We start from the raw sequence: 14620 nt of genomic DNA, 5'->3' as shown, positions 1-14620 counted from the left end.
CATGCTGAATAGCTAAACAAATATATTTCCGTAACTTTTATAACCTGTTCCTGCTACTTGACAAGAGATCGATAGATATCTACTGCTATGGTCACGTAAACTTCCACAGATGAATGCGACATGGCTTGAGCGAGAGGTATTAAAGCGAACCTGCGTCACTTTCTCACCATGGTCCGAAAATGCGGCCGATCGGTAGTCGAGGATTTCGAGAACACGAGAACTAAACATTGTAGCGCCGCAAAGCGGCCGAAAATTCACAATCCTCGAAGTTACAAATGATTCCATATACTAAAACTCCGTGGCCCCTCATGAATTTCACCATCTTGAGCTGCATACTTGCCGTGGCCGCCGCGGCATGTCGCCACGTTCCGACGCTCAAAAAGAACACACTAAAATAAAGACCCACGTTCGAAGAAGAAATAAAATAAAGTGCTCATTACTGTTGAAACTTGGGCTTGTTAGTACATACTGTAAACGAAAAAGTATATATAACGCTAAACGAACGGGTACACAAGGAGAAGACACACAACACAGGCGCCAACTTCCAACACAACTTTATTAGCACACTCAAGTACTTACATCACTCAAGAAAACGCGTCTTCTGCTAGTGTTTCCATTCACTCGGTGCTATCTTTCTCGTCGTCAAAGTGTTCATTCTCATGACGCTGACCAAGGGGCACATCTTCTTGCCCCTTGTAATTCCCGTCACTGCGTATGACACTACCCTCGCCGATACGAAAGGAGAAAACTCTTGAAGCGTGCGATGAATAACTAACTTCACTCATCAATGGCGAATTATGAAGATTTTCTGGGCACGTGATTCGTGGATCGTTATGCGCTATAAGTGAGTCTACTTCATTAACTTCCGAAATGTGTTTTGGAGAAGGCGCTAAAATTTGCAAGGTATATATAATTTGTTATGAAACTACCTTAAACTGGACCTGAAGGCCGCTTGCCTAAGCGTATGACGCTCGCTTTGAGGGTGTCTTTTCAGCACCGCGTGAGCGAAATTCATCGGCATTCGAAGTCATTGTTTGTGAAACATTCAGTGCGCGTTTAAGGACTCCAAATAGAGTTTTTCCAACGCCCTCCACCATATAATGATATTGTGGTTGTGAAATAAATGTAAAAGCCTACCAATTAATAGAAATGGTTCACCTGATTGCTGTTAATTGCCTTTAACTCCCCCACAGACAACGGACCCACGTAAGGTGGTGGCCCGAGCAGCCCTCGAAGAGCCTGCCGAAGAGAAAGACAGGGCGCGAGCAGCCGTTCGTCTGGAGACGTCACCCCCAAAAGTGATGACGAAAGTGCCCGGTCAGACGGAACAAGACGACGACAATGACGACGGAAGTTTCAAAACACCTCGACGGAAAGTTTCTCACGAAAACATCAGAGCCGTATGCAACGATTCCGTGTGTCGACAACTAAAAGACTGGTTCATCAACATGGTCGGCCGCCAGGCGGACCCTTGCAAGAAGCGGAACACTTTTGTCTGTGACTCTACGGTCACGTTTCCGAGCTTCCCTCCAAACGAAACTGAGGTGTGTTTTAAATAGCGACCGTTCGGGCATCATTTAGGGGCGAAGCTCCTTGAGGCGTAGGCAAGTCCCGCGTCCTTGTAGCCACCTCTAGTTCTTGGAGCGCTCACTAGATGGCGATGGCGACGTGGCGCTCGCACAGCTAGTGCTCGTATTGCTCACGAGATGGTGCTGCGGCACTCACTCTAATCCGATGCGTGCTCACGCGTGATAAGAGACCGCGTTCGCTCTTGCGTTAAAATCCGTTCGCTCTTGGCGCGCTTCCTCTTTCGCTGGCAGTCTGTGTGCTTCGAGTATAAGCGACAAAGACAAGGCGGTAGAAGGGAGGGCTCAGAAAACGGCTGCAGCGCGTGCTCGCCGTCTTTACGTAATGATCGACTGGGCAATATTTACGGAGGATTCAAGTTTTGCAGATGTACCTCCGGAGCTTCGCCCACTCATCATCATTCACTCCGTGGATATGCTATGGTTTTCTTAAGTGGACCCTTGAGCTGATAGTTAAGGTTCCTGTGATTACTAAAAGACCTAATTATGCAAAGCAGTTTGAGTGAGTTAGTGTTTCATGAAGTTATGAATGATTAGCGCCACTCCGTAGCATTGGCGTTTGCGACAGCAAAGCAACGCCTAACTATTTTATTTCTGTGTTTATCTTGGCCTAATATGTTCACCTCACGCTATTTTGCGCGCGAAGCACTCGGTGGACGAGCATGGCAGTGGCAACGACTCTGCCACCGAACACTACCATTACGGACCCGTCGGAGCGGACGGCGATGAACTCATGCGGTCCTGCGCGGAGTACGCGCGGAATCCGCAAGAGGGCGTCCAGGATGTCCTCTCTTTCCTGTCGCGCTTCAATCTCGACATACGTCACATGGTGGACGACCCGGCGGAGGACCCCTTGAAACGCATGATGGAGCTGTCGCTCGAGTATGGCATCGTCGCCCCGGTGACGTTCTCGCGCAAGTACAACGTCATCGGCGAGGCGTCGGCACCGTTTGTGATCGATGTGAGTTGGGATAGGAACGCGAAATGAGGCGATCTGTTGAGCCGATAGTGTTGAGCTGCTCTTTAGAGTCGATATGTTAGGATTAAAGTGCAAATGGAAAAGCACGGTCCACGACGAAGACATACACAGCCACTTTCGTTACCGTATAGTCACTGTTTTTCGTGTGCACTGTAGACCTAAGATATGAGTCATCAGCTCTGATATGATAGATTTAAGACATGAGTCCCAGTCGGAATGCCTAGTAGTAGAGGTGCGAAACAGGCAAAGACCTTTGTTGGCTGAGTATGCCGTTTTCTATATGAAGGAGCCGCTTGGATTCCTGAATAGGGCCGATGAACATGATTTTTTTTTTACGGTGACTTAGTCGAGACACAATCATTCACAAGACATCGTGCGTACGAACCTCGAAGCATGTGATCAAGAGTACACAGAGAAGGAATCCCACACGTGTCTTGAAACTCATCTCCGATTATAAAATTCCTATGAGCAAGTTCAGAACATTTTGTCGTGTATTTTCTTTTCAAAAAAAAAAGAAGTACACCTTGTAATGTACACTGGTCCTTAAAAAGGAGATTTGAGAGAGAACTTATAGAGAGCACCCTTGATTTCCGACATAAACTGGATTTTGAGCGCAGGGCTAGAAATTGCGAAAATAATATGTAGAACTATGGACTTGACAAGTTTAGAAGGGCCAATAAAAATAAATAGATCACAGCACACTACATCAGTTATCTGGAGTACCTATGAAGACAAATATTATATGAAAATGGGTGACCTTCGTGCAATTCTTACAATTGTTACAAGGGTTCCGTGAAAATGCTACAACGGCGTATATGTGTTACAGCAGTGCACGACATACGCACGCTGCACGCAGTTGCTGAAGTTTCCAGATCTTGATACTCGGAGCCTCGAGGCGAAATTTTATTCGCCTCGTGTGTATACACATCACGAGTCTGTCTACTCGCTCTTGCTGACTTGCTCTTTAGAGAGCTTTGGAGCATGGGCTTGCGTAACGGGATATGCTCAACTGGATATGTTTACATGATTAAGAAAGAGAAAAGGAACAATTCTCAGTAAGCGGGAAAGAGGTCGATCCCGTGTAACTGAGAGAAGCTTCCTTGTGTCTCCTACAGGCTACAACACAAAGACCTTTACTCGTACTTTAGAAGCATTGTCACTGTGCAACAATTGCGAACCAGTTGTCGCAACAAAAAAATACAAAAGTGGCCACTTTTTTTGTCTATAGATTGCCCTAAACCCAGAGGTGAATGAATTCATCACCGCTTCACGAACAATGGGAGAGGAGGACATTGAAGGGTTCTACCGGACTTTCCTGAGCCACTATGCTCTCGTGGGGAACAGTACCATCAAGGAGCAGCTCATGGATTCGGATGATGAAAGTAAGTAATTACAGCAGCCAAACGCAAGCGTATACATGATACTGAGTCTTATGTGTCTCGTCGCGTCTGGAACGTTTGAGACTCGGCGACGACTAAGAAAACATCGTGACGTCACAGAGACGTTATCGGCAAAACTATTCATCGTAGCCACGTCAGGCTTTTGTTGTAACTTCCCACCCTTCGGGTGGGCTGCCTACCGAACAACGTACTATGGTTATTGGCTGTTAGATTTATCCTCCGCTTTAAATGTAAGTGCTCTTGTTCAATAAAGATCGCGACACCATCCTGTGGCAATCACTACTACGACATAATGTGAAAGTTTTCTACGGGATAGTTTAGTTCATATTACCGTGAAATTACTCTATTGTTTTAATACTAAAGCAAATACACTTTACGCAGGGCAAAAGTCCAGGAAAGTATAGATGCTTGGAGAGAGGAGCAGTGCGCGTCGCTAGAGCCAATGTTTCAACACGTGGTTTGCCTTCAAGGTAGAATATGCCTTGAAAATTTGCCGCCTTGAAGAAGGCATGACCAGCTATCAAAAATAAGGCTCCAGCACTTCCCCGTGTTCAAAGCTTTTTCGAAGCCGTTGCGCAGGAAACTCGCTTTGCGCTTCAAGTTGTGACTCGAACCCCTCAGTTTCGCGATGGTAAGCGACATACTGAAGGAAGATCTAACTCAGTACTATCCACGTGTACGTTGTTTTGTTAGAAGTCCAAACGTTTGTACTCCTCAAAATCCCCTTGTCGCCTGTATCTTGGAATGTGTTGCATGCCTATATTGTACACTCGGGTACACACCTGTTTCGTGGTGTTCAGTTTCAGAGTTCGTGAACGCCACCTACGGATCCGATCAACCTGTGAAATTGAGCATCGCAAGCCTGTCCAACAGCACCGGCATCCGACAAGGTCAGTTACCAGCGAATCATACAACGAATCATACAACGAATCCTATACGAATCATACAACGGCGTGTGCATGCACTCACCGTTGTATGATTCGTCCACCCTGTCCACGCTGCTCAGCAGAGCTCTTTGTTTGGTTTATCACAACTCCGTTCAGGCGGCGGCCAAAGTACTAAAGACGAGTGTAAGGAAACTTTGGACTTCTCGGTCATTTGTGACTGTATTAGGCAAGGCTGCACAGTACTTGTTAGTGCCAGTGTGTTCGGAACGAAACGAAAACATCACGTCTGATGCAAAAAAGCTCTTAAGGAGGGTGTTAAAGAGTATACAGCCGACGGAGAAAAAGATCACCGGCAATCACGATACGCGGCTCGGAGGGTGAAGCTGCGTTTGAAGTTACGGTTTCCGAAGTTGCAGCTATGTAACTTTCGTTACATATTGCCGCGGAAACTGCAAACGCTTGAGGCGTGTGTTGTCGTTCGCTCATTGGTAACACCGATGCCAACGGCGGCACCGCTCAAAGCAGAAACGGGTGCCCGAAAGCTGCCATCTACAAGATGGCTTTGCCCTTTGAGTCACCTTAGCACAGTGCATAAGAAACCGTGCCACTTTCGCATTAACTTATTCGCATAACCACTGTATACGATATGTGCAGTCAATAAAAACAATGTCTTGGAATGCATGTTTTTCGACAATACTGTAAGTCTGCTAACGCTCAACCAGTTCTTCGAGATAGCTTCGTTACCTCTTGGCAAATGATGCGCGAACTCTTGGACAAGATGTCTGATTGGGCGAGTTTGCGATTCATAGTATTCCTTGAAATACGAGCACGACAACTACTCAGGGACCTTGGAAGACGGGACAACACGCGAAGACAGAGAGCCGTCTTCCTAAGTCCGTGCGTACAGTTGCGCGCTTGTATTTCAACAATATTTCACCACTCTAAGCACAAATGGTGTGGCGAAACTTCATTTCGCAAGATTTAATTTTGAGTTCGAGAACTTGTCACTACTATGCCCCGCAGACCACTGGAAAGAGCTGCTAACTCTGTTCGGCCGTTCGAAGCACGCCTCCTACGAGCACGTGACTGCAGAAGAGCAGGCGCTGGCCATGGTGGCATACCTGTCGCGTCCAGAGCAGCGACTAAACAACCGACTCGTGTTGGCTTGGCACGTTCTTCGCTACTTGGTTGGACCCAAGTTGGACGTCCTGGAGGCTCTCAACAGGACGGGCACGTACGAGAACCTGGACGGCGTAGCCATGGTTAGATGGCGCTGCGTAGGCTATACTATCTACAGAACACAGCAACAGGCACAAAAATGTCTCTCGCATGATTGAGAGCACAATAGCTCGGAATTATATCACGTAGACATCTTCACAAAATTATCTAAATACGTTTAGAAAGACTCGAAATGGTTGATGACAATGACGACATTTTCGTAGTAGTATACTTAAGTCCATCAGGTTCCCGTGAGAATGTGTCTGCCTACAAGAATCGCGGACTGCTCAATATCTAACAGAGCTTTCATTGATACCAGCTACATGTCTCTTTTCGCTGCATTTATAACATAAGAGAGTAAATTCATCTCAGATGCTTCACAAGCCACCATTCTTTTAACAATGCTCGTTCGTTAGGGGGGGGGGGGGGCTAGTACATCAAGTGTGAACGTTTGTGACCTTTGTCGGGTCTTCTAATACTGTAATGCTGTTTCGTGGCGTTTTAGCTTATCATTATGCCAGCGATTGATTATGTGAATTGTCTCAAAATGCATCTTGTCTCGGATCTTCTTTTCCATTGTCCAGTTAACACTAGAAGACAAGTACCAATCGTCTGCTGCTGTAATGATGCTCCACAACGTTTAAGCATTTGATGAGGCCAATAATCAGTTATGTGAATTGACTCAAAATGCATCTTGCCCCGGATCTTCTTTTCTATTGCCTAGTTACTACTCGAAGACAAGCACCGGTCATCTGCTGCTGTAATGATGCTCCACAATGTTTTAGCGTTTCATGATGCCAACAATTAGTTATGTGAATTGTCTCGAAATGCATCTTGCCTTGGATCTTCTTTTCTACTTCCTAGTTACCCCTGGAAGACAAGCACCGGTCGTCTGCTGCTGTAATGATGCTCTCTCCAATATTTTAGCATCTCATGATGCTAACAATTAGTTATGTGTATTAATTGTCTCAAAAAGTATCTTGCCTCGGATCTTCTTTTCTATTGTCCAGTTAACACAGGAAGACAAGTGCCATCGCCTTGTGGACAACGTCATCGGCGTGCCGTACAAAGCACTGGACATGCTGGAAGGTGAATAGAGCACATTTCAGTGTATACCACAAAACTCGGATAATTGCCTGCTGCGCACTTGTGTAATCTTCAAAATATTCAGATCTCTAGTATCGCATTGTATGAAAAGCGTTATTAATTAGAATGAAACTTGCCCCCCACCTCTCCCCCGTCAAGAAGAATCCTGCGCACGCCTGTCGGCTGTTAAGGAGCAATAATTTGGATACCGATATCAATCATGCTGCAATGTCTTCCTAAATTGATTGTTCCCCCTATCTCTCCCGTTGCCCTTTTCTATTTAAGCCAACGTAGGATAAGACTCCATCTGGTCGCCGCGTATGACATTTATCTGCAACTCTCTCTTTTATTATTGCAGGCGAAAATGCCGTATCAATCGAGACCATATCGAACGTGACCAGATTCATGGCCGAATTCCAGGACGCTGTGGCCTTCGTTTTCAGGGACGGAGCGAAGCTACAAGATGTCGTGGCAAGCAAGGCAGCGTCCGCAGAAGGCTCTACGACGCCTGCGAGCCGACATGTCGCACTGTTCCCGGAGTCACCAGGAGGGAGCTCTGAGGCCGAGTACCTGTACAGGGCGCTTGGAGATACAAGGACGGTTCGGAACGTTTTTGCTATCCTTCCATCTTTATCACTTTACGTGCGCAGACGGAATTTTGCATTAGGAATTCCAATTTCATTCGAAGAGTTATGGGACGTGCTCGGTTTCTTCGATAGATATGCGTGAATGGAGCACAATTACTTAAATGTCTCATAAACCACAAAACGTAACCGTGGCAGGGGTGGCGTCAAGATTATTTTACCGAGAGGGGGTGGCACCCACGATCCCAGAGTTTTTTTAGGGGGGGCAGGGAGGCGGAGACCTTAGCCATTGCGTTCTGACTATGTTCCTTCTTGGGTAACGGGGAGGGGGCAGGCTAAAATTGAAGGTGGAGGGGATTCTCCAGCGTCCCTGTGCACACCCTTAGCGCCGCCACTAAAGCGTCGGTGTAGGCGGCGCCAACACGGGTGCTGCAAAAAAAGCATTAACCGATGGCGTCACCTTACGTCTTCAATACGTGACGGACCGCCAGAACATTGTCTTTAGACCTCACAAAACGCGACTTCACATAATGAACGCCATTACACGTACGACCTCACCGCTTCGTCAAACGTGGGTCGATCTAGGGACGAAATGCAGAACCACGTGAGTTGAAGAAAGCTTCCGATGTGTCCTATCCTGGAGTCTGAAGGCAACGCAGAACCACTTCTGGTGCAAAATAGAGCTTTCGAAATAAGGGTGGCGGGGGGGGGTGGCGGAGAGGGAAGGTAGAACTAATGGAATCGACGGAGAAGAAAAAGAAGATGGCGTTCGCGTTCGAGTGACTTGTCTAGGCTCAGGGGCGTAGGCAGAAACTTTTTTTTTAATTTTTTTCTTGGGGGGGGGGCGGGAGGGGGCGGTGGCACCTCGATGTCAGGGTGGGCACCCATTTGAAATGGTCATTGTTTAAGCTGTGTTTGCCATGGCGAAAAAAATTTCGGGGGGAGAGGGGGGACACGGACCTGGTGCGCCACGTACCCCCTGGTTAGTCTTGCTCCTTGTGGCAATGAAAAATCCGTAAACAGGAGTTGTGTCGAGCCTACGGACTTTTCATCGCAAGCTTTCATCAGTTCTTTTTTATTATTTCTTTGTGGCCAAGGGGTTCATACGGCCGTTTATAAACGCGCACGTGTGTGTGTGTGCGTGCGTGTGTGTCTGTGTGTGTGAAAGAGAGAGAGATCGCGCGAGTTGTAACGTGAGCCGTGCTCCCAACAGGGCCGCAAAAATTAGGCGCCTTCGTCTTCTAACCACTAGCACCCCCACGTCTGGCTCCCCACCGAGCCTTACTTGTAGTCCCCAACACCCGCGTGCCGCAGGACACTGCCACGACCACAGAGCAAGACCAGGCAACCACTGCCCCCACCTTCCCCAAGCTGTGGCTGCGACGTCTGCGAGCGTGGCACGCCCTGCCGCCGCTGGTGCAGGCGCTGCTACCCGCGATGGTATCCGTGGTCAACGTGGACTCGCTGGCGGCCTTCTTTAGACCGCCTTACTATGACGTCAGGGCACTGCCAGCGTACAACTTCGCCGCTCTCGGACAGGTATACCATTTTATGTCGATCTGCCCTAACAGCAGGGTCGTATACAGCCATGAATGACTTTATTTCGGGAGAAGAGGTGGACAGTCATATATGTGCGCGTTCAAATCACGGTGTAATAATAGTTTCTTACACCGTGATTCGAATGAATGAATGAAACTATTCTTACACCGTGGATCGAATGAATGTTTTGTGTGTTTCGTGTAATATATATGCATATACCTTACAAATTTCAACGCGAAGGAAAGCTATATAAAACAAAATGTGCTCTGTATGTCGTCAGTTTCTTTAGTCGTTGCCCTGTGAGCACAATTCAACATTTTTGGTCGTGAGACAACAAGCCCCAATCGTCAGCCATCTTGTAAAGCTACCCTTCCTGCGATGCACCTACCCTATAAGTGATGACAGCCTGTCACTTCTGGAAACAGCGTGTTCAAGCGCCGCTTGCTTATACACTACAACGAGGAGGGCCTCTGTTCCCTCAAGTGATATAAGCACGCAGAACAGACAAGCGCAACTCAGCATGCGCAAGTACGACTGCGTCTCCACTGTAAGCACGACATATGCCACCTTTGGTTGGGCGAACGGGTATCTGCAGTGCCGGAAACGGCACTTGTGGATTATGAAAAGACTCTATAGGCATTAAATAGAAGATCAATGTGAATGAAATATGAATCAAGAATAACGCCGACGTGAAAGCGAATTAAAGAAGGGCCAAGTGTGAATGAACACCTCTGCAATTAACTCTCGATGTCTAATAATAATCGTTCGGGCTAACGTCCAAAACCCACCTTATGATTATGAGAGACGCCGTAGTGGTTGTGTGGCAGTCTGGGCTAGTTGGTATGACATGACGATAGTTATAGCGCGAGAACATAACGACGACAAATAGGCCTCGTGTACTTCTGGTCTCTTTGTTACGACTACGAGACTACCTGAATGCCTGAATTAGCATACTTGATGATCCTACCGCCCGGTTCTTGGCCGATCCCCCTTTGTGGGCGAGTGCCAGCAAAGCTGAAGGTTCATCATCATCATCATTGTCGTTCTGTTCTTGCGCTATAACTATCGTCATGTAGTGGGGGGGGGGGGGGGGGGCTCTAGAAATTTCGACCACCTGGAGTTCTTTAACATGCATCGAAATGACATGTAGAACCAGTTGTGACGGCTTAAAAGCTCCAAGATGATAGGAAATGACAATGCAACCGATTGGGAATGTCAATTCTTTTTTTTTTACCTATAAATTTCGTAAACGCGTGGCATCGCTTGAGGCAAATTTTCGACAGGCGGACTTGGCTTCTACAAGGGTTGCAACACTTGCAGCCCATCGTCATGGCTATTTTGTAGCGTGTGACCATTTATTTGTTGCTGGCAACAATGAAAGCTCATTTACTTGCGGCTTCCTGCTTCGCTGGAGACATTTGCAAGAGGCGCCGTGCTGTCATTGTGCGATCTGTGGGCCACCTCGTCGAAGAATGGATGCAGCGACCGCGAAAACGCGTCGTGTTTGCCACGATAATACCGGACGTTATACGTTATTTCAAACGCTAAGTGATTTTCACACGAAAGGCGGCGGCAACACAAGTGCAGGCTGTCGTTTAGGCGTGCCGTACACTTGACGTTCGCGACTGGCGAAAGCTCCCGAAGTCGACCTTCGAGTGCGCAACTTCGAGCAGAGGCCGCCACGGTCCGCAAGCGGGGCGATATCCAGATATCGAAGATGAGCCGGCGAATGAACAAAATATTTTTTGCAAATTTCGTACATTCGTGAAAATTACGCGCAGGTTAGGAGCGGGTTAGAACGGGTGCACGTTATAATCGGGATTATATATATATATATATATATATATATATATATATATATATATATATATATATATATATATGTGTGTGTGTGTGTGTGTGTGTGTGTGTGTGTGTGTGTGTGTGTGTGTGTGTGTGTGTGTGTGTGTGTGTGTGTTATAAACTTCGAGAATAGTGCAGTATAGGAAATAAAACAATAAAATATTTATTTAATCGTAACAGTTACGGCTGGTCGACCAGCCTTCTTCAGAGGATGTAAGTGAAATGGTACAAGTTTCCGTGAGATGGTACGGGATATTGTTATTTTATTGTTTTGTTTCCTATACTGCACTATTTTTGAAGTTTATAACTTTTATTACGGTAGCCGGAAGAAACTCTGATCCTCTCTCTCTCTCTATATATATATATATATATATATATATATATATTTGGGTCATGTGAATCGGGTGCGCGTTGGAATTTGGTGAATATGCGCAGATCGAGAAAAATATCACCAACCTTAACGGGCACACGCTATCTTTGTTCTCCTCATCCTCTTGGGTGAGAGAACGAATGCAGAGACACCGAAAGAAAAAAGAGGAGGAGGAAGCGAAGGGGCGAAATAGAGAGGGATGAAAATGGCAGAAATAGGAAGACTGATACAAGTAGACGGATGGAGGAAGATATAGACACAAAACTATAGAAAATAGCAGAATAGCAAGTGAGAGAGAAAACGAAAGGGAGAGAGAAGTATGTCAAGTCGGAGATAGAGAGATACGAGGAATGACAGAATGAAAGCACTAAATGGGAGAGTACACTAACATAGAAAGAAAGGTAAAGCGACATAAACATGTAGTGACAAAAAAAGGAATAAGAAAGAAATAAAGAGAGAAGTAAAAAAAAAACAAGGCAGGCTGCCAAGCTTCCCAGTTTATTCAGACTTGGTGCCAACAATAGGAAGCTTCCCTAATCTTTTATTTTAAAGGTTTATCGTGGGGGCACCGGAGTTTCCCAGTGCACTCCCTGGCGTTAGCTAAAGAGTTTTTTTTTTTAGCGTACGATCACGTGACAACATTTGCGCATTACCCCAGATCATCGCGCAAGCCATGGCGCACGAGTTGATCAAACGGCGACGCGACGATCCGGCCGTAGGGGAGCGCTGGCGTCGTTTCTGGGACGAAGATGACCAAGTGACTGGCAGCAGCGTGTACTGTCTTTACGCCGGTTACAGTGAGGTAAGTAAAGCAGATGTTCACGTTAACTTTTGAAGCGCATACGTATCTAAACGAAACCCACGCACGCGATTTCACTATTCAGTCTTAAGAGCCAGCAGACAACGAAAACAAGGAAAGGATTGCTCAATGGAAACGAGGAAATTGAAAAAGAAACGAACTTGAAATGTACGTTGCGCGTAACTGCACTAGTTAAAGCACCGTCAAGACTTGAAACTCCTTCCTTGGAGGGGCGACCGGTCGGACTAACATGCTGACGTCCACGAATCAGTTCGCTCCTTGCCCTTGCTTTCATAAGGGAGCAACCGTCAAGGCAGCGCACTTATTCTTCCCCCCCGCCCCCCAAAAAAACGACCCCTATGGCCCCTAACTTTTTTTTGGCTCAGGACCAAAAGTTAGTTCTTCAGCAGAATGACTAATAAAGGACAAAGAGTTCAGCCCTTTGTCCTTGCTCCCCTAAGGGAGCAGTCGTAGTGGCCGGAAAAGCAGTTACTTCCTCAAAAAAGAACACCCTATACACCCACTTACTTTCTTTTGGCTTAAGAATGGACGTAAAGTTTAATTAGTCCATTGGGCAATGGACACCGCACGTACATGCACTATAACACGCACCACGGGAAGACATGGAAGACACGAGTTCATAGTACATCCTGCGACCATCGTCGTACAAGTTTTATTAGCTTTCTTTTGTCTATTCCTTGAGTTAAGTCAAATTATGTAGTTTTTTTTTTACTTTTCACGTGTGCTTCACACAAACTATCGTGACTGTGACTTAACATTATTAAACCAACGAGGGGGTTGATACGCAACATAATGACATAGCTCACCGAGGTTCCTGTGTAGCTTGCCAAACAGTTTTTTTTTTCTGTCGCCCGCTACACAACTTTTGAACTGATTTCCTGTGCGGCCGTCTCAAATCATTTCAATCGTGCGACTACAGTTTCTTCTGCACGTGCTCCTCGGCAAAAGGGTCATATGTCTAACTAGTCCTTCTCCGAACCATCAAGCTCCTCAAGCCCACGTGCGGAGGGTAGGGCACAATGCCGTCCCTCTTTAATGCACCTCTGCCCACTGCAGTCCGGCTGAGTCTATCTCGTGTTGTCCTAGTCGGCTCGGCGAGTCCTAACGTAATTTTTCTGTATACATGTTTGAAAAAGACTGACTGCCAGTTTGTAAGCTGTTCCCATTATTGAAGTCCATCTGTCTTTGGTCTCCTTTAACGAGAAATAAGAGTGATGGTGTCTGACCGACCAGGTTGAACATACACCTAAGTGGGAACCAGGTAAAAAATGTTTAATTAATTTTTTTCTGGATTGTTTTCCTGCGCAGAATGACACTCGACGGCAGAGCAGGCTCGAGGAAAGCGACCTCCCTAAAGAGACTCGTCTTGACGAGCTCCTGGGCTCCAGGATAGCCTACCTGGCCTTCCAGATAGCCCGCCACTCCAATGCTTCTGATAACGGTTACACGCAGACGCTGCCAGGGGTGCTGCTCTCGAGCAAGCAGCTCTTTCTCGTCATGCACTGCGCGCTGAGCTGCACCATGGGTGGTGGACTCAGTCCTGCCGTCGTTATTCCGCCCGACCGACGCTGCATGGTCATGTACAAGGCGCGAAAACGGTTCATCGACACTCCCTGCGGGAAGGCGCCTGGCGAGAGAGTTCCCAACGAATGCCGATACTTATAAGCCGCTATTAAAGACACGCCACTACATTCTATGCTTAACGCCGGCTACGTATTTTCGGTTTGCGGGACAATGATGAGCCACGATGGATGGATGATAGTACTTTACTTGTAGCCTTGAGAGAGGCAACTAGCGCGCAGTGGGCTTCTCTCACGTTGGGACGGGCAGGCTAGGCCTTGGCCACCACATCATGGGCTCTCTGGACGGGCCGAAGCTGATCCCCCTTGTTCGGGTTTCTGTTGGCGGAGCACTACTTAGTCAGGTTGGCCTGATCACTGTCCAGTGACGATGAATTACTTTCTTGTATGTATAGTTATACTTTCAACACCACGGTTTCGTTTTCACGGCGCTGATGTCTACTCAGTGCAACCGCCGCTAGTAGCAGTGGTAACAGTAGTAATTTGAGTAAAAATGTTCGGTATATACGACGTTTCACTTCGCGGATCTGTACGCAATAGAAATTGATTACGTTTATTTGAGCCAGCCTGGAAAGAACGATGTATTTTTCCCGAAGTGCAGTGGTATCGCTGCGTCCATTTTGTTCGGCACTTCGATGGTTAAAGAACTTTACGTATTATGCGGTCTTTACTTCCCACCCCGGTGCGAGTTTCCATGCATACCCCCCAAAACCAAGAAGTAGCGAGATG

At 46.9% G+C, this 14620-nt stretch overlaps 1 protein-coding gene across 1 annotated transcript; it reads left to right on the top strand.

Annotated features, from left to right (window-relative positions):
• Window positions 1-659: 659 nt before the first annotated feature.
• LOC142767182 (uncharacterized) lies at window positions 660-13998 on the top strand. Its single transcript, XM_075868403.1, has 11 exons — window positions 660-695; window positions 1194-1544; window positions 2233-2547; window positions 3794-3947; window positions 4766-4855; window positions 5876-6114; window positions 7081-7159; window positions 7515-7756; window positions 9055-9279; window positions 12150-12293; window positions 13620-13998. Exons 1-11 carry the CDS (start codon window positions 660-662, stop codon window positions 13974-13976), a joined length of 2232 nt encoding a protein of 743 aa, XP_075724518.1. The 3' UTR covers window positions 13977-13998.
• Window positions 13999-14620: the final 622 nt, after the last annotated feature.

This window comes from Rhipicephalus microplus, chromosome 7 (genome assembly GCF_043290135.1).
Source record: "Rhipicephalus microplus isolate Deutch F79 chromosome 7, USDA_Rmic, whole genome shotgun sequence".
NCBI classification, from domain to species: Eukaryota; Metazoa; Arthropoda; class Arachnida; order Ixodida; family Ixodidae; genus Rhipicephalus; species Rhipicephalus microplus.
Note: the sequence above shows the minus strand (reverse complement) of the source record. Positions and strands in the feature narration are given on the sequence as shown.

Excerpts from the sequence above, each read along its gene's own strand:
- LOC142767182 (XM_075868403.1), top strand. The coding sequence starts at position 660 with ATGACGCTGACCAAGGGGCACATCTTCTTGCCCCTT. Across the intron at positions 1,545-2,232 it reads TCCCTCCAAACGAAACTGAG|CACTCGGTGGACGAGCATGG; the intron begins GTGTGTTTTAAA and ends TTGCGCGCGAAG. Across the intron at positions 4,856-5,875 it reads CAGCACCGGCATCCGACAAG|ACCACTGGAAAGAGCTGCTA; the intron begins GTCAGTTACCAG and ends TATGCCCCGCAG.